The 24,007-nt window shown below is 34.5% G+C and overlaps 1 protein-coding gene across 4 annotated transcripts in view; it reads right to left on the reverse strand.

Moving 5' to 3' along the window:
* The window catches only part of LOC106132440 (dachshund homolog 2), a 144,998-nt gene that overhangs the window by 83,950 nt on the left and 37,041 nt on the right, over positions 1–24,007 (reverse strand). For 2 of the 4 annotated variants that reach the window (XM_060947907.1, XM_060947905.1), the window contains one exon: positions 1,191–1,324. In XM_060947907.1, the coding sequence (XP_060803890.1) occupies positions 1,191–1,324 (134 nt within the window). Of the gene's footprint in view, positions 1–1,190; positions 1,331–24,007 lie in introns of all 4 variants that reach the window. The other 2 variants (XM_060947906.1, XM_060947904.1) reach the window with 1 other exon arrangement.

Genomic DNA, 24,007 nt, shown 5'->3' on the forward strand with positions numbered 1-24,007 from the left:
GTTAGAGAATTAATTTTTGTTATTTATTGCTTGTGGTCATATATATATATCCTGTGAAGCTCGATTCAGTTCTCTATAATGAGCTATATGAAATGACAATAACTGCATGTCAGTGAGTTTCCTTCAATTTAAATTTATTAACAAATGGTTAATTATTTCAAAAATGACAGAACAGAAGCAAAACGAATTGTACTCATTCCTGTAACAAGAGTGTTTCGAATTGCAAATTTGGGGAAAAAAGTGAATCTACTACCTCAAAGTCGAATGAGGCAGTGCGATAAGCAAGTGCCGCTTATGCAAGATCACGAATGTAATTGCTCCCTTGTCTGGCACGACACTTCATGCCAGAACGAGATGGAATATGCGAAACACATAAGAGTAAACGGGACGTATAAAATTTGTATCAACAAAGCCGTAAGCGACAAAAATGATTGATTGCTAGCCGTCTTGCGCTGAGCTCTATTTAATCACTTTATTCCCTTTTCTCCGTTTGTGTTGGGATAATTTTGTATTTGTGTAATTTGTATACGAAATGAGGAGGCATACCCGGGTTCATATCCGGCGCCTACCCAGGCTTACGGAAACCCGATTTGATGTTATCACGTGTCATGACGCTGTTTTGATTTATACTATACTGAAGACAGATTAAACTGACTGCTTTGATCATTTATCTTCACACGTTTTTCTCATCATTTGGAATCATTTCAAATATTTTTACATACAATAAATTAGATATGTAAATATTTTTTTATATAATATTACGGTTATTCTCTTGCCGTTTGTCATGGTCACGGTTGTGCTATTCAATAGACTCGGGGGAACCCGGAGTCTACCTATAAACTAGTTCCATAAGTGGGTAAGTCAGGTAAGCGACTCCAATCTGATGTCCGTGACACTGTAAACAGGGTAAGCCTGGATAACCTGGATCATAATATATATTGTTCCTTGCGATTTTTTCCCTTCCACAATACGTTACAATATCTCTCTCATCTTTGCGTGTTCCCAGTTGCACCCTCCATCACAGTTCTTCGAGGACTGGGGTCCGCTTTGCAATATTTTTCCTTCCACATTGTCCGGTTCACCGCGACTTCAGTTTTAAGACCATTGGCACACGTGTCGTCTTTCGCAACGTAACCAATCAAATTACATTTATACAATGTGTAGTAAAAAAAAAACAAAAGACAACTTACCACTCATATGTCCGTTTTCATAAGGCGAGTAGTCCCCGTTCTCGAGGCGGTGCTTCTTGAAGGGGTGTCCGGTGAACTGCGTCGCGGCGAGAGAGAGACCCACGCCGGACGCGCGCTTCGGAGGTCGGCCCGGTCTGGAGCTACGGACATAGTAGCACGTTACTGCCGTTTAGGACGGGACACTTATCACTTAACTAAGATACGGAGGTGTACACACTTAGACAACACAGTTTCTTAACTTATTTTAATGTTTTAAACTAGATAATGCGTTCTTGGAACCAACCCGCTTCACTGCTATTGTAATTGTCGAAAATGTGGGGTGGTGAAAGATAGACCACGTCAGGCGCGCGCTTCGTAGTTCGTCCCAATCGTGCTACGAGCATATAGGAGCACGTTACTGCCGCTTAGGACGGGAATAATATGGAAGGTCTAGATTATTGCTCTTCTAATGGTCAATTATGGGGGGTAGTGAGAGACAGACCTAAGCCAGATATTATATTAGGTCGCTTCGGAGGTCGGTCTGGTCTGGAGCTATAGACATAGTAGCACGTTATTGCCGTTGAGGATGGACGCTTATCTCTTAACTGAGAAATGGCGGTCAAGATATTTATTGCAATTAATTTTTATAGGAATATAGAGAGATCGTAAGAGAAAGAACGCCAAAGGCTTTCTTGCGACATAAATTCATCAGAGCACGAACCACTACAAAATATATATTTGACGAAGTTACTCGTTTTTAAACAGACTGCAGAATTATTTTTGTAATTTATCTACCCGAACTAAAATTATAACCATAAATATCTTACAAAGAAACAATAGACCAACAAAAAATTGTTCTGAATTAAAATTTTCTTATGAAGCCACTTATTGCCACGATATAAATCCAATGTTTTATAGAATTTCATAACCGTATATCATATTATTGCACCCACAAATTAATAATTAAAATCGAATTACCAGCAGCAAAAAGCCCGTACAATCTCAGGAACACTTATCAAATAAATCAAGTCCTCGCGTGGGGGTTGCCAGATTTATTTTTATTTATTTCACTCCCCCAAGATTTAATACCGAAGACGTCCGCCACACTTTCCACAATTTCACGCTTATTGTTTTCCCATCCGTGATTTATGGTTCGGTAATAGACAACAGTATATTCTGGCCGCAATAAAGTTTGTCACCTAAATCTTTGCCCTTAAGCCTATGTATGCCTCATCCAAAACGATGTTAGCAGCACAACAAAATATTGTGTTTCGTTGTCCCCAAATTTAGAAAAATTCGCGTGAGATAACTTACTACTTTATATAGAAGTATTGAATGTAGTAGAATTGAGTAGTGAAGTTTAGTTAGGTAGAAGTTTGTAAATAATTTGATACCTCCATAAAGAAAACGAAAAATTTCTGCAGATATTGTATGATTGTTCCACTATGTATTCGCAACCAATAACAAAATCAATTAAATTCAAAAGTTACGAAGGTGGAGATGAAGTTTTAATTTATTTTCACAACATGTTTTTGTACAACAATATTATTTTTTCTGTCTACAACTTCGATATAACTTGCTATGAGAACCTTAACCTTATACAGTTCCTTACACGTGATTCTATTGACTATTCGGTGGAAACTATTGAGTGGAACTTGTTAAGTGGTTTCTACAATAGGAATTCTTAACTGATATTTTGGAATCCGATTTAAGACAAGAGGACAGCTACTTGCAACAATAATTCCCAAGGAATTCGTAGGATAAGCATCCGATAGTAAAATTTTTTGCCAAATACTTTTATTGAATATTAAATATAACTTATATGCTTTAACGTATCGTTAACATTATCGCTGGATTCTAAAGTACAGTGTTGCTTTTGAAACCAGCGAGAATGCAATAAGTGAAAACCGAATATGACCTTCGAGTTTTTTCAAGACCATTAGCTCTGTCTTTCCCGTAATAGAAAAAGACGTATAAAGATGTATTAAGAATACAATAAAAATACATAATCATGAGCTAGAAATTCGTCTAAAACTCGTGAAAATTGCGAAAATCAGTCACGTATCCAACACAGCGACATACACAGATCAATTACATCAGTAGCATAATCCTAACATTATTAGGTACCAGGCCGGCTGGCAATTATCGGGGGGCGATGCTGTTATCATAGTATCGGCTTACGCAGAAACCGACTCTCGCCTATTTATTTTTATGTCAGCAACCGTCATTATGAGACACTCCATTAGTTTGGATTGCGGCGTTTTCGGTTACGGGGCGCGAATGCTGCTAGTTGTAACTATTTTCTTTTGCTTGGGAGCAAATGATAAAGGATTCAGAAAGTTTTTGTTATAGATTAACCTTTGTCACACCGCTCGAGTAAATACTCAACTATTGAATCCAAAATATAAACTTGTATCGGCCGTTTATATATAGAGTTTTACGAGAAGGTATCAAATATTAATAAATTTTGTTCTGCTTCACTCAACACGAAGTATCACTGTTTCTTTTTGTTTATTTATTATTTGGTTATAGATACTAAAAATCCCTCATTATTAATTCTTGACTAGCTGCTGCTCACGAGGGGATTCGCGAATAAAATTTTAATAAAAGACAATAAGTTGTAATGACTCCATACGGTATAGCGCAAACGGGGCCAATACAAATAAAAAACAAAAGTACAAACGGCTCGCCGAAATCGAATATTGAAAGTGTCGAGGGACACAGATAAGGCGCACGTGCCACTCCCTTGACTCCACTTAGACCATACCCGTAATCTGAATACCGCAAAGCGCATGCGATAAACCACCATTAAAAAGCGTTCGATTTATTACCGAACGATTTCCGAACGATTTATACCGCTGCTCAACGTTAAAAGACTATGTCACAGAGGGTGCAAATCGTACAAGTCAAAAATATATTACAAAAATAAATATCTGTATTTTGATTGTGGACGTCGCTCTTGTTGGTGACAGTTTTCGTGAAAACATTTTTTTTATAAACCTCTTCTTTATATTAACGTACCTACTTAACCCCGTAATCTATCATTTGACAAGTACCCAATTGTTTTTTTTTTTTTAAAGCATTAACCATTTTTATATGCCTTTTAAATTTATACCTAATACTTTTGGCCAAGGCTGTAGATTAATAAGAATTAGAATTTTATGTATATAAGAATTATATGGACAGAAGTTACAGTACTCATGTATAAGTATAAAAATATTTCTTAGCTACAAAAATATACCATTCTGCACAACGCAATCTTTCGACGTACCAAACCAACCCTAGTGAAACTTACACCAAGATAGTTTTGCTTTTTGTTATATTTGCCTGGCAATATTCATCACTCACTACCCGTGTCACTGATCAAATACCACCCACAAAAGAGTCCCCAGATAGACCTACCCTGATAGATAGTTCAGCAAACATATCGAATAAATCCTGATTGACGAATACAAAGATATGCGGAATATTTATTTCAAAGAAACATTTTTCAGGATGTTTTTTATCTATAACAAAAACATTGTTTCGGATTGCTTATTCAATGACCTATTTCATGTATAAAAGGTTTTCCTTTAGAGTTTTTTATATATAATAAATTTATCAAAACCATCCTAAAAAATGTTTTATAGGTACGGAAATCTTTCAATATCACAATTTAAATAATTCCATGATTATTTTTTAAAGTACATTTCTTCAGTTTTACAATTTACTATTATGATTTCTGACTATCTTGTACTAGACACCTAGAATGCTGTAATCACCATTTACGTATATATGTAGAACAGTAAAGCGACCGGATTTCCCGAATCAAAGCTAGTTTAATGAGTAGCTAATCATAATATGGACAACATAAACTACAGACAACGTAAGGCTATTAACAACACAAACGTCAGGACTGTTAATAGATTTGGAGTCTTTGTTATTATATTAGTATTAGTCGACTCGGCTCTTAGTCTACCCGTTCACACTCTGTACCAATTACTGCCACTAAATCATAAGTCCACGTGGCGTAAACATCCTTCCCCGTCTAACAAGGGAGTTTAAAATAAAAAAAGACCAAAAACACCTCACTGACAGCCAAAGCTCCGATGATAGTCATAATCTGATCTTTTTGTTTTTGTTTCCCGAACGTCCGATTTATTTACACGACACGGCACTACCACTCGTATGGGAATGTTTACGTGTTAAATTGAACTCTTTTAAACCGTTACTTCCAAAAATATTCACTCTGATGCAACACTTTACAATATAAAAGCGTGTTATTAATCTTTTTATTTGATTGAATGACTATGTTTTGTTTCTAATAACAATAGACAAAGTATTTATCAACTCTATTTAAATGTTTCCATTTTGTAATATTATTTTAGTGATAAAAACTGTTAATGAAATGAAAGAGATCAAACACACATAAACACATATACAAGGACAACGCAAATGAGAAAACATTGAATTTGTAAATAGATAACGTATTGTGAATGAGATAACAGGTGCTCTGCTCGTGTTACGCTGGACACCAATAACCTTTTTAAATCTCTTAAAGGCAACTAAGTACCTAAGCCTAAACGATTGCCATCTAGTGATAACAACTGGAATAAAGCCATGTCTTTCCGGTGCATGGGTGGCTCATAATAAAATACCAGTTTTCATTATAATTTACTATTAATATCATATAGTTTCATTCATACACATTATATCAGTTTAACAGAGTATTATATAGACCTACAAAATTGTTAGACTTTAGATATTTTGAGACAATGAGCCTCTGTGTTTTGTGGTTCAAGAATCGGTAGACAACGTAAAACAAACGCAGTTGCCTAATCTTATCTCCTGTAAACTCAAGCGCAGTAGCAGTTTGTCTTGGGTTCTGTACAAACATGATAAATGATTTCGGTTATAAAAGTGTTGGTCTATTTTTTCTAAGCGAGTTCCGGTCGCAGCAAGATGGATTCTTTCCTTGGTACATAATACCTATTCACCTTGAGAAGTACCTGAGGAAGAACAGAGACCCATGTTATTGATTTCGATTGCCAAATGAAACTATTTATATCACTATTTCAACCACAGAGTTAAACAATAAAAATCTAAATTAAATATTCTACGGAGTTGCCTAATTAAAAAAAAATGTTCTAATAAAATGAAAAAAGTAAAATATAATTGAAGCCAAAAATTAGAGGGCACATAGACAATAACAATAAAAAGTGAAAGCAAAGCCGCGTTTAATCGTGTCGTAAAAATAAAAATTAAATAAAAAATGTTTGGGGTGGAAAGTTTAGCGACCGTAATTTCTACCGTGCAATTATATCATGTTCAGGAAGTGAAGTAAGATGCTGTGTCCCTAGGGCATTAAACGAAGCTTTTGTATTTATTTAATGTATTTTGTTTTTAAGAAGACCATCGTCCCGTAACAGGCTATTTGATAAAAAACACATTATATTTCTTGGCTCTTCCTTATCTACATCCAAATCAATTCCTTTTATTTACCGAAATCAAACGAAAATTAATAAAATTTATCTAGAAATTTTGATACGAAACGTACAGAATCAGTAACTTTGTTACGCGACCACCACTGCTCTAATACAATAAAAAATAAAACCAAGTTTTGCTCCATGATAACAAACGCAAGTAATAATAAAGCAAGTCACCTCAGCAGCCAGGTAGCTGCGTTTCAATTTCTCGAGGCATTTTATTTACAAAACTAATTACGTTTGTCTGATGGAGTATTAAACAGCTCCCGGTGGTTCTCTTGATTCGATGACAGTTAATAAAGACATTCCAAACATAGGTATTAAAATCAAGAACTCGTCTGCGATCTGACCGTTTCAAAATAGAGTTGTCGTTAAGGCATTAATCCACTATAGAGATACGCTATTTTCGTTTATGAGGCAACGTCAACATAACGACTTGGTACTTGATACGTAGGTACCTCATCTTCAGTAACAGTCTTTTGCAGTGTAGATTAACTTTCATCTTTACCAATTTATGTATTAATCGGAGATTTTACTTCTCTCATACTTATGAGTTAGCTTCTGTCGATGGAGTTAAGTGGACAATACGCCATATATTTCTTCTTTTTTGAAAGAATAAGTCGTGGCGCATAACGTTTACTTTTTCATTAAATATTTTTTTTTCTCGTTTAGTTTATAAACGAATACAAAAAAGAAATTACCGTAAAAATCGAATAGAAATAGGAGGAAAATGACAAATTATTTTCATTTAAGGATTAATGGAAAAATTTAACATAACAATCCAAAAATATTGAAAACAACCAGTTGACGACAAACTTAATTATTATCATTTCATCTAATCATGTTATCTTTTTATAAAAACGAATTTAATTCAATATTCTGAAAAGACTACATACAACATTACTGGCATCGATAGTGTCGCCTAAAAATTTTATGCGTCAGTGGACTAGCTACCTTACTCATTTTTTGTATGTAACTGTTCTTTTGTTTTGTTAATCATCGTCAATAACAATCTCAAAATACGGAATGAGATACATAAAATGTTCATTAGATTCAACTATTGTCTGTGTAGCAGCGGTCAGATAGCTTTTTTTTAATTTTTATTGCTGTTGGCACGAACATCATTGTTGGCACGCCACGTGGTCCGGATAATTGAAATGTCCAAACATCAAATTTATGTTTCTTCCTACGACTCTATTTCATTTTTTATTGCGTTGTTTATTATAAGGATTTCCAACATTTTTTTAAATATTAGTAACAAATATTAATTAATATCGTCAAATTTTCATTTCGAAATTCGATACATTATCCGAATCAAGAACTTCACAAATGAAATTCGCAGAGAACATTAAAATCTTAAATATTAATTGTAACAGGAGCCCCGTCCCCAGCCCTTTCTGGGAATGTTGGGGCAACATAATCAGCCCCCAAGGGACAAGCTCTTATAATTAGCGGCTGTTCATTTCTTAATTTCAATATTTAATTACAAAGGAAACTCGATGACTGCTCGGAAACGTCATCCTCAGAAAGACTCTCGAATCCGTTTTGTATCTAATTCGTTTGATACTGGCTTCGGGATTGTTTCTTTGTCTACTTTATCAAAGAAAACTTCCAGTTATCTTAACCAATTTATTGTTTGCATAAATTTCTAACTGATGTTTCGTGCAAATCAGAAATTATGTATACATACATACATAAAATCACGCCTCTTTCCCGGAGGGGTAGGCAGAGACAACCTCTTTCCACTTGCCACGATCTCTGCATATTTCCTGTATGTAAATTATGTATTGAGGGCGTAAAGTGAATCAATATGGAGTATATATCTGATTTGCTGGTGGTCAAAGGGCATTTTAAAAATGTCGAAATCTCATAATGATTGTTAATGCCGAGGAACTATGTTGTTTAAATGACGTTTGTTGGCTACGAAAATGATTTGTAATTTTATATAATGTTCACTAATATACCATTAAACTATGAGAATGTAAACATTTTTTCTTTCTTTCTTTTTATTTTCGAATATCATTCATTCAGTCATTCTTGAAAAGCATTTTAATTATATGACTGAGACGTACACACAGATAAACAACAGAGCGGAACGAGATCTCCAGAAAACTCATGGGTAACGACTAATCTTATTTTCCTTTATTCATTCAGCTTCCTCGCTTCAATGTAGCTTTATCGTATTCCTTGAAACGTCTACCTTTGTCGCAACCCATTGTCTGAGGTAATAGCTCCGACATATTATCGTTTTATTTCATTCCAGACTCACTATGAAATTCCCTTTTGACTAAAATGTCTGATCTTTCGTTTAAAAGGGACGATTTTAATTTTGCATAAAGTCTCTTTGGGGTTTTATATTCATTTTTTAATTGAAGTTCAATTATGAGTACCTATTACTTATTCTCCAAGTATTATTACGAAGAATGAAAGGTTACAGATATATTAATCAATATTTTATTATCCGAGTTCATTCATCAATGGATATTGTCTCTCCAAATTTACCCCAATTTGTTCCCCGCAGGTTGTAAATATTTCCCTTTGAGAGCATTTTTCACTTTGTACCTTTCAATTGATTCGTCAGTGCCGGGCGTGCGTTTGGCACGTTTTGTTCCGAATGGCTGCCGTGGACCGTGAACTCGACATGTCCATTCACTCAATGTATCGCCAATTGTTTGAGGAAAATTATACAATTTCTGGACGGGTGACCACACGCTGACCACGACACCGCTACCCCAGACACGCCCACGAATGCAAAAGCAAAAATACATTAATAAACACAAAAGAAACTTTTATTCAAAAACTAAAAAGTATTACGATAAAAAATAACACAGGATTCTATTAATGTTGCCCATTACGTTTTTACCACTGGCGCCAAATCTACCAAAACTGGAAAACAAATTAACTCAAATCCATACCTGATAAAATGCTGTTATTTTTCGACAATAAACAGTATTCTATTTATATTGACACGGTGCATCAGGATCAATCAAAGTTTTGCTACTGGTCTCGGCATTTGTATTATTTTTTTACTTAAACGGTTTTAATGAAAATTTAAAAAAATGGCTACCTGGCCCCTAGACAATTTTTATTCGTAAATTAATTTCATCTAATTTTGCCACTAATAGTGTCGAGTCATACAAGTCGTACATATGCCAACGGCGGCTTTTATCTATACGACTGTGGGCAAAAAATGGAATGTTCGTTTTTCATCATCTGCCATTAGAGAGACACTTGAAAGATAAATGCAGTATTTAAAATGTATTTGTAAACAAAAAGTTTTACATTTACAGCACTGAACTGTTAAAACGAAGACGCTATTTTTGTCTTTTAATACATACAATTCTTTTTAACCATGTTACTTATGGTAAGGGTAATGATATAATGTATTCATTAAATATTTCAGATAAAATGGTAATTATAATTCATATTTATTTATTACCTGTAACATAACTAAAACATGTTCATGTTATATTTACTCCTAACACTTGATTGTAAAAGAAAACAAACGAATATAAAAACGTATGTTTTAGTTCTTTCAAGATGTTAATAAGCCACGTCATATACCTACTTGTTTTCACTACAGTTTTGTTCACTGAAAAATTAAAATAATGAAAACAAGCAAGAGATTTGAAACAGAATAGAGTCCCGGACGTGTGATCAGCTCAGAGCCGAACAAAAATAAACGTTATGATTTGTTAAACAGGTTATTAGAAAAACATCGACGCTCTTGACGTGTAGTTAGGAAATAAACTGTTAAAGCGGTCAAGCATGAGTCGGCTTTAAATTGTAATTGTTCCGTAAAGTTTTATGTAGCTGCTTTTAAGAATATAATTTCTTTATTTTGATACAATATTTAATAGGATATATTTATACAGATCATGTGATGATCACTAAAAAAAATATTAAAGCTGATCGGCTTTATGTAGAAAAAAATGTTTGCGTACACAAAGCCCTTTTTTTCGCTCTCACACCATGGGAACTAATAATGTAGGTGGGTATATAAATGTACTGATAAATGGCGTCATTGCCTGACGCCATTTATAAATTATTTTTGCTTCGCAAGTAAACGAAGTTTTATAGACGTTATGTATGTATGAGTAGAAACTGCGGCTACTGTACCTATACCAAATTCAGGACTCGGTAGTCGTCACAGGATGGTAATTAATATGTTATAAAACATTATAGTGTCAACAAAACGACCCCACATGGCTGTTAAACAAGACACTGGTCTAAAATAAAAATAGACTGCGGTTATCCTATAACATGCCCAGATAGGAAACAAATTGATATTTAGAGGATATATTTGAATCTGAAACATGCCTGAGAATTTCAAAGTAAACAAAAAATACCCATAAATCATACACATAATAGTTACATTCTGAAGCTATTCGAGTTCATCTGAAAAATCTTTTGTTTGATCAGACTTAACATCTGGAAACTGAACAGAAGTTCATAATAAAATATAAAGAAAAATATGTTAAGTCCTTTTGTATCGGCCGCGTCTATCAGTGTTGAGAAGAGGTAGTCTTGATACTTTTAACCTTTCTCAGAAGTGTCACTACAATTTTTTTTTATTGCAATTGTAATGATAATACCTTTTTAATGAAATACTTATAGTACTTTGAGAATACGCCCAATATACATATCTAAAGCCCCTCAAATAACTGCTATCATATTTTTTACTTAAAAACTGGCAAAAATATATATATTTTCACTAAATTACGTGCTATTTTTTATAACATATAGGAGTAACGTTACACGAGATGAGCTAGTGTAACTAAAAATAAAGAAATGGGAGGCTATCGAGGTTTAATCTATATCGTTTGATCTTTGCCAATAGCTGACCGGTGTTAAATGGGCCGTGAGAAAAAATAGGCACCCTGCAGGCTACGCGGGTAATAAGCTAATTGCATTTATTATAATCTGCTAGAAAAAATACAATTAACAAACATGAATAATGCGGTTGTAGAACATTTCAGTAAATGCCAGCTGTTGTTGTAACCAGTTAGTTTAAGCCGCTTAGTCATCAAAGTAATAGGTATCTATAAATAACGGACGCTGCTTCGATTTTTTAAAGTTTATCATTATGGGCCTTATCTATACAAAAATATACCTTCATGCTTATTCTTTGGAATTAAAAAACATGTGATTGTGAATGTGATAGTTATCTATAGAATAGATTATTATTAGAATAGGACCACTCCATCTCTTTCCCATGGATGTCGTAAAAGGCGACTAAGGGATAGGCTTATAAAATTGCGATCCTTTTTTTTAGGCGATGGGCTTGCAACCTGTCACTATTTGGATCTCAATTCCATCATTGAGCAGAGCAGCTGAATGTGGCCATTCAGTCTTTTCGGGACTGTTGGCTCTGTCTACCCCGCAAGGGATATAGACGTGACTATATGTATGTATGTATAGTTATCTAGAAGTAAATTTATATATTAAACTTGGATAACCTAAAATTAAAATAGCAAAATTTTCAACATAAACAGAATTTAAAAGAGAATTTAATGTTAATAAGAGTTGTATGCATTGTAAATATTCTTACAAGCCTCAGGTCATTCAAACCAATTAAGTAACAAGTGTAACGCTAGTCGTAATGTTTACAACACAATAACTAGAAATTTTATTCAGACTTCAGACAAGAAAACTTTATTCAGAAATAAAACTTTCATAAATTACATATATATTTTAAGTCAAAAATAATATAGCCCCTATAAGACAGTAAGTTAAAGCCCCTATAAGACAGTCCCAACTATACTAACTCAATCAATGAATTTGTCCCGTGGTATATATTTATTTTATTTGTGGACAACAACATCACCCTAATATAAAAATACCTTAGCTAAAAAGATATTCAAAAATACCAACAAATATTATTTTGATTCGTCAAATATCAAGAATGGTTAGTTACAAATAACGCAACCGAAATGTACTGCAGTGGTTCATAGTAACTCGTTGGCATTTGTTTTGATAATACATCATAAAACTATTAAATATTGTATCGCTGAGTGATACTAGCAGCGCCACCGTTTTTACGGAAATGTGTAAGTGATGATCTTAAAGCGGAATGAAATAAATGATATATAATTTGATTCAGCTCGTTATTTAGTACGTAAGTTGAATAAATTATAATAAGCTGTAATAAAGCAAAAAATAAAACTTCAATAAAAATGTTACACATTTTTAATAAATTTTATAGTTTTGGTTAAAACTCAATATTGGGAGCCAGTTAGTCAGCAAGTAAATTGGTTGTGATTATTTGTATTTAAATTATTATTTTTTTAAGTAAATGTCATAAATTCGCAAATGGTCACTTTGTAAATTATCATATTAAAAAAAAGGAATTTTCGATGCATATTAACAAACATTCAGTTTTCAAATATCTCCAAAAAATACTCGTTCGCTTTCGCTTTCGACTTGCGCCACATTACAGCACTCATATAGCGTAATCGGTTTGTTATTTCAGCGTTTAGAAGATGTTCAAACCCCGTTTTGTTTGGTCCAGGCATGTGGGAATCATTCTATTGTATTCCACATCCGGGTTATGATTGCTTCTTTGGTTTTAATTTAAGACAGATCAATATTGCAAGGAATTTCTTTTTTTCTACTGTATTTAATTATCTCCTTCAGATTATGTGCTGCATATGATTATGATTGACAGCACGCCTATGTCATTTCATTGACATCACGCATGTCTTTATTTCTTACGGGACAGACAGAGACTATAGTCGGAATACACGAAATCAACGTTTAGACGAAATTGATATTCAGGATTTGAGATTTTACACCTTTTTTCTGTATTGTTTTAACACAACAGAAATGTAATTATAAGTCATAGTAACTGCATTTTTTCAATCGTCACCGTATTATCTCTGGCACTTGACGTGTGTCACAAGTGCCGGCCAACTTCCGTTCCCAGCATCCCGGCTTATCTTGCTCAAATATTACAAATTAAACTCGACTAATGTTGACATTAAGATGGAGAGAAATATTATTATTTCACTTATTACACATACAAAAATCTCTGTTACTAAAGTGCCTGTCATGCTTGGTTATTTGCAGTAGAAAAGATCAAATGGAGAAAACGCCAAATGCAATCCAAGTGCCAAGGCCAATTAAACTTAAATTGAAGTTTTGAATCATCGACTCTTAGAAAAAGACTAATTACAATCTCTCTTAAATCGTGTCAGAGACGTAATAGTTAATGTCTGATAAAATTGACATTAGAATTACATACATACATACATAAAATCACGCCTCTTTCCCGGAGGGGTAGGCAGAGACTACCTCTTTCCACTTGCCACGATCTCTGCATATTTCCTTCGCTTCATCCACATTCATAACTCTCTTCATGCAAGCTCGGCGGTTTCGGGTACTTTTGACCTGACCCTTTACCAGGACGTCCTTAATTTGATCAAGATACGTTATGAATATATTAGAAATATATGTCAATTTAAAAGACGACCTACTCGTATATACTTATAAATCCAGCGTTCCTTAGAGATCAGTGGTCACTGTATAAATTGACGGGACTGAACTCAACGACGACGCGTGCCGCGGTCTGCGGTCTTCCATATTCGCTCGCTCTCTGAATATCATTCCAAAGGTATCATTTACATACACTACGATCAATAGGTCAGTTGTGTCATTAAACTATTTTTAAAATAATAATCTATTGTTTGAAGTAATTACTGCTGAGCTGAGCGGCTATTTCTTCAAAGGTACCAGAACTTTTTCACAAACAGAATGGTATGTATTTTTAGAAAACCTTACCATGACGACGAATCTAATGAACAGATAGAGAATGAACAGGATGTCTAAATTATAGTATCGTCCCGCCCGAATTATCGCATTACAATATGCCTACCTTAAAAGTCATCAGCTATGTATCACTTGTAAATATCGTGTTTGTTTTTATATCAAAAACTTAATAGTCAATGACAAAATATATTCAATGCAAATAAATTTTAACGATCGATAAAGTGCGCCTGTTCTTATTTGCAGACCAAACAGAGGACAGAATTGTCGAGTAAATTATACGTGCCTTCATTTCATATGTAACAGCTAGTTTTGCTATAGTTGACTTAGTGCCGCCGGTTTAATTAAAGGGGTGCGTGTTGATTTGTAGCAGGCAATATAAAAGAGTCTTTCATAATGTGATTGTAAACAGTAGTTTCGTTCAAACGCGATTAAACATAAGGTTGCATTGGGTTTTACGTGGGGTGGAAAATATAAAATAGCTTTTATTGTAAAAGTAGTTCTAATTTGTTAATTGTGCTATCAACTTTATACATTTACAGAGTATTCCCTTCTTTATCAATTACTCGATGTAAGATAACACCTAAGCACAAAGGTATACCAATAGTATAGGCGTTACATTATATTGCTTATGTGAAAGAGTCATAAACTACCTTTAGAGCATCATATAAGACAATTTTCTTCTTTTTACTTTATGAATTATATTAATTTAAATAAATACGACACTGTTTGTTACCCAAATAAAGATTGGATAAAAAATAAAATAAGTTAACGCCACTCACGAGTGACATCTTGTATGTTTTTTGATACAATTTGCTCTGAATCACAGGTTTTCATGACTGATGACAGGTCACGTTACATTGTGCGCAGTTTGTCGGATGAATGTTTTGTAAATTTTATATTGCAGCAAAATTTTTCACAGTAAGTAGAACATAGAAATATATGTAAAAAAAATTGCAAAGGCCATTAAGAAGTAGACAATATGCAGTATACGCATGTCCTAAAATATCAATAATAATTTAAGAAAACATAACATTTACTACAAAAGTCTAAAACTGACTCATAGAGAAACTAAAATAAAACAAATGACTTTACTCAGAGATTTTAAAAAGGATGATGTAATTTGAATTATTGGTGGTAAGTATCGAATGAAATTTTCGTAGTTCAGCGACGTCCATTCCATTATCGCTGAAATGGAGGCTCATTAAAATAGTACAACCGCCGGCGGCAGCACCAAATTGAATGATAACAAATGACCGGTATAATTCGTCGGGACAGCTTGTTTCGCACATGTACGATAAGAACTAGCCTAATGCACGAATTTACATATAACGCCATCTAACAAGCGACAAAATTAGCAACACCTACAAAAAGCAACGCATTAAACGCCACCTACAAAAAGCAAACAATTTAGTAACATCTACAATATAATACAGGTTTTTCACAAATCCCACGGGAACTACAGTTTTTACCGGAATCAAAGGTACACTTTATCCTCCTTCAGAGTCTTTAATACGTATACGTGATGTTTTAAGAAGATTAATTCAGTTGATAACCCGTGAAGTGGTAACAAATAAACTCACTTTCGCATTTATTAGTTGGGATAACTTAATCAGTATTAATATCTACTATACCTACATATATAGGCTTTTCAACTTTCTTTTAAGAACAGACATCAACATGTTTCTATCAGCAAATTAATCATTAAATCTGCAATGCAGTTCAAAATCAAATTTCCTCGTTAATGAAATAATGCATTCCTCATTTAATTATCATTGAGTCCCGCTTCGACAGCTAATCATATCAGTGATTCCCACTCCGCGCCAAAGCGGGTGCGGGATGCCAACGGATGCTACTGTTTGCTCAATAATAGCAGTGCGGACTCTCAATGCTACCCCAATGCAATTGTGTACATTCGTGCCGATACTGTTACGGGGAATACGATCTAAACATTTGCATTTAGAACCTCGTAGCCAGGTATGGAGGCGGCTTGTTACTGTAGACTTGTCTGTTCTTTTGCTGTTGTGTTGCCGTCTTTGTAACTTTATCGCTTTTTGTTACATGTTTTATAATTAGTGTACACCTATATTTTGTAACATAGTCTTTTTCAAGTTTCAATAGCAAATGAGGAGATCTTCCAAAATCATTGGGAAGTCTTTCTATGAATCTTGAATGAGTTGGACCCTTTAGCCACCATTTTCGAAGGCTGAGATACGGTACTTTGTTTTAATTTATTTCAACAAATATAAGTAAATTTGAACATTTATAATATAACTGTTTAACAGGAAAAAAGAAACAAGATCAACAATACTGCAATAAACTACAATTACCATGCCCAAAAACGTCCGCTTTACAATTGCCAACTACAGTGTACCTAGTATAAATGATGGAATCCTCCCCTATTTGGCGACCACTTGCCGTCGCTGGCCGACTGGCCGCCCATCCCGCAAATTGCTCTTTCCCAACAAAATTGTCAATAAAACTCATCTGATTCGCAGTTAAACAAGCGAACGACATTATTAATTTATGCGTTGTAATATGGCGCAAACGTTCGCGTTATCCGGTGTAAATTATTAATAGTGCTGGGGTAAAAATTAAGCTTAAATCGCATGGGTAGTTTGAGCCGTAACGTCCGTTTTATGTTTCTATGTGCAGATTAATTTGTACAACGATCGCTATGACAATTCGCAAAATCTCTTTTATGATGGTCGGACCGCGATGTTGATGTTTCATTTGATTAAATTGATTACGATGTGCTATAAATTTTAGTTATATATATTAATGTTAATATTGACACAAAATATAGATGTTTATCACAGTAAACCGTCATTCAGACATCAAACATATCAACATTTTTACGGGTTTTGACTGGCGGTGACCTTCAAACACTCAGTCGTCCAGATACATTATTGTTACACTTAAAAGAGAATAGCTCCCTTGGGTTGGGATTCACCTCTGATGTTGTCTTAAGAGAAAGCGATTACACAAATCTGAAGAAGCTATTAATCCGGCTCGCTGCCCCCGAATGGCATCACGGTTTGTTTAATAAAATCGAGAATTTACATATCAAAACCTACAAAGGGGCATAATTGGACCCGATGACTTAGAAAACGTAGTGGGTGAGGGGGGCGCCACCCCCGAGAACAAACAAAGGAATTATACCCGCCTCAAGAAACTTTTAGCAATGGAAAGCGCCTTAACAAACAAACGCGTGTGTATCTAATGAAATTCCTATGGTTGCATAACATACCCGTGTGAGCGCTGAGCGTTATTAGCGGAATTATTTCTCGGGGTAAAATCTTTGAAGGCGCTTGCTCTTTCGGAAAAGTTGTTAAGAAAATGGGTTGAGATCTTTTCGGGTTTTCATTAGTTTCTAACTATGCGGTATGCTACGCGAGGCATCTAATTTATTAGGTAGGCGTAGCTCAGGGAACGAATGGGCATCGAGCATTTGAAAATGGAACGGAATTGCCGAATCACGCCGCTTTGAGTCGACGCCGACGCGACACGATTCGTTAAGAGACAAATGTTTGAATTCAATTCTAACATTTTTTACGTGCCAATTAGTAACGGTATGTTATTACACATTCAGACTGCGACTGCGGTAGCCGACTTTTTTCCCCTAATAATTAGTTTTGTTGTTAATTTTCATACCGTTTAAGTCGATCGATTAATTGGAATATTTACTATTTAACTCGCCAAGACGAAGCAAAAAACTAAAACCAAATTGGCGCCAGGCCTCAATAAAAAAAGTGGCAGAACAGTCAATCTCTAAAAAAATCCTTAATTTACAGAAAAGTTTGCATGAAATTCTTACTCTCCTAATGATTGATACCAATTTTTTTTTTGGCTTCCGTTAGTTGCACACAATACGCTTACAAAACCATCTAGTAATAATTTTCACCAGTAGTTTTTCTCGATCGCGTATACAATTGGAAAATAAAAAATCAATTTCTATTTTTATCGTTCCGGCCGGCGTCATTGAACCGCTCATTGGAATGTGACCACAACGAAATGAATGAATCGGGATTTTTTTTACCAAATCGTGGCTCGGCGTTTAAGACTCGTACCCGCGTCCGATCGCTTTAGTGACACAACTCAAATTAGGTATTTAAAGATACCATTGCTATGGGAAAGCCACAAAAAGTACAGATTAAATGTAATAGATTTTGAAGCAATCTGCAACGCTGTTCGTAATTGTTTGATGTTTTCCAAAATTAAAGCAATTTTAAAAATTTAAGAAAATCGAATGTAAGAATCGTTAGTTATTGTGGATAAGCAAATATACCTACAAAGGGAATGTGAATGGGACTGGTGGAGTAGGAAGGCCTAGACGATTGTTTGATCTAATCGGAGATATTCCGGCAAAAAGTTAGGTCAAGAGTACCCAAAACCGACGAGCTTGCATGAAGAGAATTGTAAATGTAGATGAAGCGAAAGAAATATGCAAGTGGCATGAGGAAAGAGGTGTGATTTATGTATGTATAATGGGTTGATTGGGCAATGTTCAGTGTTAACCTTAGGATGCAACTCATGGAAGAAAACGGGGGAGATCTTTACCGTATCAGAAACTTAAATTTTCTTAAAATGAGATTAATAAATATCTGATCTTAAACGTCCGAATTCAACCTTCCAAATTTTTTGACATCGTATTGATGTATTGTCATATTCTTCTTTTAGGCGATGGGCTGGCAACCTGCCACGATTTGAATTTCAATTCTATCATTTAGCCAAACAGCTGAACGTGGCCTATCAGTCTTTTCAAGACTGCTGACTCTGTCTACCCCGCAAGGGATATAGACGTGATTATATGTATGTACGTATTAAATACTATATTGGTTAATCAACACTTCAAAAACAGTAACATTTTTCATAAATTTTCTCAAATGTAAACAATACATGTCGCATGTCAATAGAAACAGTGCCATCAATCGTCGCATCGATTTGGACGTCGCGATGAATTATCGAATCTATTAACGCGCGAAGATTACTGGATTCCAACATGCCGCTAAACATGAGTTGTGAATCTCTTAGACACGGCTAATTTTATTATATTAGAATTACAATGACTGTGAGGAAGTTATTAGTTTTGTGTTAATTAAAGGAGAAAAGTTTCTCTACTAGTAAATCAAATAATAAACTTAGTTATGCCTTTCTCTATTTTCTCCCTGTATAAAAAGATGAAATATTATGAGGACATTAAGCAAGAAGTTGTGCTAATGGTCTGTGGATAATTATCTATGGATAATTTAATTAATAATTAACACAGGTATACCTAGTCATTTAATATTTAAGTATCTACTTACTCAGTTAATGATTATTGGATATGTTTTGTTATGTAATGTATCATTTGATTGATATTGATTAGATGTTACCGACATAATCAGGAACTCATGAGACCTGAATTGCAACGTCACTATATATGATTAACAATCTGTCATAAAGTTTTTTGTAATATTTTGTCAAACTTGCAAGATTAATAAGATTATCTTGTTACTAAAATTATACAGATTATATTTTCGACATGACTCATAAAATCATCTTCATTTAATTTTCTTATTAGATCATTGTGCTGCATTAGCTATTTTCAATGTAATATCATTAATTATTTGCTGTTTTTTTATTTATACTATTTAAAAAAAATAAGTTAACTAGCATGCCTGGAACTGCTTAGGTCTGTGGGCGCGGCCCGAGGCGCGCGATTTGTACTAATTATAACGCGCGAGCGACGCGACGCGATCAGCTTTCCATTCCGCTTACCAGACGGGTTCTACCGCAAACACTCTTCAATCGAAATAGGAAAATACTATTTACATTAACTTGATGACTCTTACAAAAACTATTCATTTTCTGTAATTTCTATACGCATAAAACATGCTTGTCTCTATCATTACATTTCTAATCTAATAGTATAAGTAAAAGTCATTTGCATACTTGCTGATGAGCAGTATATATTTGAATGGTTACTGGTAGCTTGACATAATAAAAATCATCATCAGTTAAATAAGGTTTGGCAGGAGTTCGGGTATGTTTATCACAGATCCCAAGAGAATACTTTGTGCTTCGTAATGAAGGTTTTCTTACATTTTGGATTTGGATAAGAACACTTAATATTTTCAAACAAATCATACCCGATTATTAATACATTAAGATTGTGAGAATAATTTTGCTCTACAGCCACCAGCCAGGTAGCGATGGTAATTCTTAGTTGTCATTGTGAGACGAGTCTCTCTAATGTAGATTAAATTTCATTTCTGATCATGATAAATCTTTTAGCACCCTAATTGTAGACCATTTTTGTTCTGCACAAATACTTCATTAATTTCAACCTTTGTTTTTGTCCAAGCTAAAGATGCGTTCCAAATCAGAATCAATGGAAATAATTCCATTTACTCAACGTACACGTGCATAGCGACGTGTAACCTAACACTTGGTAGAACAATGGTTGGTGACAGACAAGTGTCAATATCCTCGATGGGGCATATAAGACGCCCCTATGCAGCCTGCACTTCATTCATAGGCATAATGGTACTAACGTGTGTGGGAATGTAAAGTGAGAATAATCACGCACTAAAATTATAACCCGCTAAAGTTCTCAAAGTTGAAACAATAGTGGGCTTTGAGTATGCAGCTACATGGCATCCTATGACGACTAAAAATAATAAGCCAAAGCTTGATATTCTTTACGTGAATGCGTTTCCTTTTAAGCTAATCTTACGGAACTGGATAATTGATAAACAACACAAATCTAATGGTAGTAGAAAATGTAAGGAAAAAATTCTAAATGCGATGATAGATGTAAATGTTAGTTCTGATACAAATAGTAGAGTCGGATAAGTACCTACTACTAGAAATAGAAGTATTATGACACAGCAATAATGCAGTTGATTTTAAAGCGTCATTATACACGATCAGTTTTATTACGGTTTCCCGAATAAGCTTCCAAAGAAAAGTCATTCAGCTAAAACCCTTGTAAGAAACCTTTCACAAGTTATTAATGTCGATATTCCGACCCCTAAAGAGTTGGAAACACGAAATGGAATTATGCATTCCCCTAAAAGTCATCATTAGAATTAGAGGTACAATTTATTCCGCACCAGGGCCCAATATTTCCGCATTCACTGTATCTATTCTGTTAATGTTTACGACTTTTCGAACTACCTGCCAATTTTCTGGATATGGACGTATTTATATGGATAGGATAATAAACCTTCCGCAATATTTCACTTTTGTCCGATCAATATCTGAAAAAATTATAAATAATTGGCTAATTTACATATTTTTTTTATTAGATCTAAAAATAAATTTTAAGAAATAAGATACTTGTGTTTTAATAGCTAATGAAAATGACATTATAAAAATTAACATTTACTTAAGTAATTAGATTTGGCACAACAAAATTAAGATTCAATCATAACTTAGCCTGTTTAAGGTCGCAGCAAGTCAAAAACGTTCGTAAACGGAGTTGTACAAACACATAAATTTAGAGGCAAAACAAACTTTTTAAGTCGCTACAGCCTACAGTCCCGACCAACTTTTGCATTAGCGAACGGAAAAGCAATTACGGTCACATCTATTAGATCGTGGTGTTTGTGCAACTTCCCTTCTATTTCCGATACATTTGCTGCGATTAACTTAAGTATACTCTACTTGGTATCGTTGTGAATTAATGTAGTAATATCAAATAGATTGGTAACTGTGGTAGAACCGGCCTAGATTAGTTTGGAAGTTGCACGAATATTCAGTTCTGATTTGATAGTTCCCAATCAATTGATTGAATCTAGTGTTTTTAAAGGCTCGTTAATTTCTGTGAAAGGGATGCTGTCATTTGACTTGGCTAGTAAAATTAGTACTTGATTAAAATAATTAAGATTATTAAAAAAAGGAGAATATTGATACAATGGTTTTTGCTTTAACTAGTTAAAAAAGATATATTACCAACAAAACTGACGAGGTAAAGCAGAATGCAATCAGTAAATCTGCCGCAATATGATTCAGTGGTTAATTTGTGCAACAATGTAATTATGGCATCCAATAAACATTTCAACAAAACAAGCATGCTGTCAAATAAATCCAGCAAATATTTTAATGGCTCCATGCATCGGCCTCTTTATTGGCAGTATAAAAGCGTCGGAGTAAAACGTGAACCCACCCTTTGCTGGACAAAGTCTCTAGCTGAACTATAAAATAAATCTAGCAAGTTATCGTCCACAATAAACAGTCGCCGCGGAAGGCTATCGCCGATTCCCACGCAAAGTTGCTGTTAATAAAAGCAACAAAATTATATATTCAAGAGTTAGGAGGTGGTGGTATGGCAGTTAGGGCCTTCTACGTGGTCCGAGTTACAATGCAAATTGCCGTGGAGGGGTGCGCCGATGCCCTCTAACTGTGCGACTCGCAAAGATGGCCGCCATAATGGCGAAATGAAATTATTAAGCATTGTCTTGTGAAATCGGCCGCAGTCGACACCTGAGTCTCGGACCCCCGTATATTTAGTATGGATACACCCGCCCTCACTAACTTCTGTTGGATACTGGTGTACTTCAGAAAATTCGCAGGCAAACCGGAATAATAAATCCCTAATTCACTAGAATGATTTTAGAAAAAGTATACTTTAAAATACATGATATATTTCTTATATAAAAAGTATTGAATTGCATCTTAGCATCAACCAAACAGATTGCCTTTACAAAAAAAAACAAAATATCTGGCAACAGTATCAGAATATAAATGCAGTTAAAACATTTTTGCATTTATTTAAATACTCTCTCTCTCTCATCTTTACGTATCCCAGGTGCGCACTCCGCAAAACCACTTCGGGGCCTGGGGTCTGCTTTTTGTTCGAATGCATTGCGTATCATTTACCCTAGTGCCTTGGCATATCCACAAGTTTCTAACCTCAAGACGTTCACAACCCTCGACTGAAAGCTTTGTATTAAAATTTAAATCTACTTTGCAAAGTGTATTTTATACACGTGCTCTTGCAATTTTGATCGTTCATAAAGCTCCAAATAGCTCCTATTATTACACTTTACCTTTGTGGTATTGGGTGTTACACATCTCCCCAACCATTCCTGTTAACATTTCAACTAAGTCTCCCATTTTAGTATGCATAATGTTAATATATTATAGATGCTTTAATTACTCGTTTGTGGTACACTTGAGGTTTCTCTGTTCATGGTTCATGTACGATTCAGTTCTCATTCCGGATTTACAGATTCAGTGGTGTAGTCATCAAAATTGTAATGTAATTCTCGTTATCAGTGGTATTATGTAGTTCCTACTACAAATCTTTTTAGTATAAAATGTTATCTATCCGAGCTTTCTTAAATTCATATCCTGGACTCACTAACACACATAGAAACAGGAAAGAGATCTATCCAAATGTATATAGCTGAAGGTGAAGTGGACATAGATAAGAAATATTTTGCAACAAATGACCGGATTAGATTTTATCGATTTGAATCAAATGCCGACGACGTTGGTCTGTCGCAATGATATATTGATCACTTCGTCACATCGATCGATCGAGGCGGAAATAATATATCCATTGTTTCTTTAATGGAAAACTGATGTCGGATTTAGCGTCCAAAAATAAATTAATTTTGA

Source organism: Amyelois transitella, chromosome 14, assembly GCF_032362555.1.
Source record: "Amyelois transitella isolate CPQ chromosome 14, ilAmyTran1.1, whole genome shotgun sequence".
NCBI classification, from domain to species: Eukaryota; Metazoa; Arthropoda; class Insecta; order Lepidoptera; family Pyralidae; genus Amyelois; species Amyelois transitella.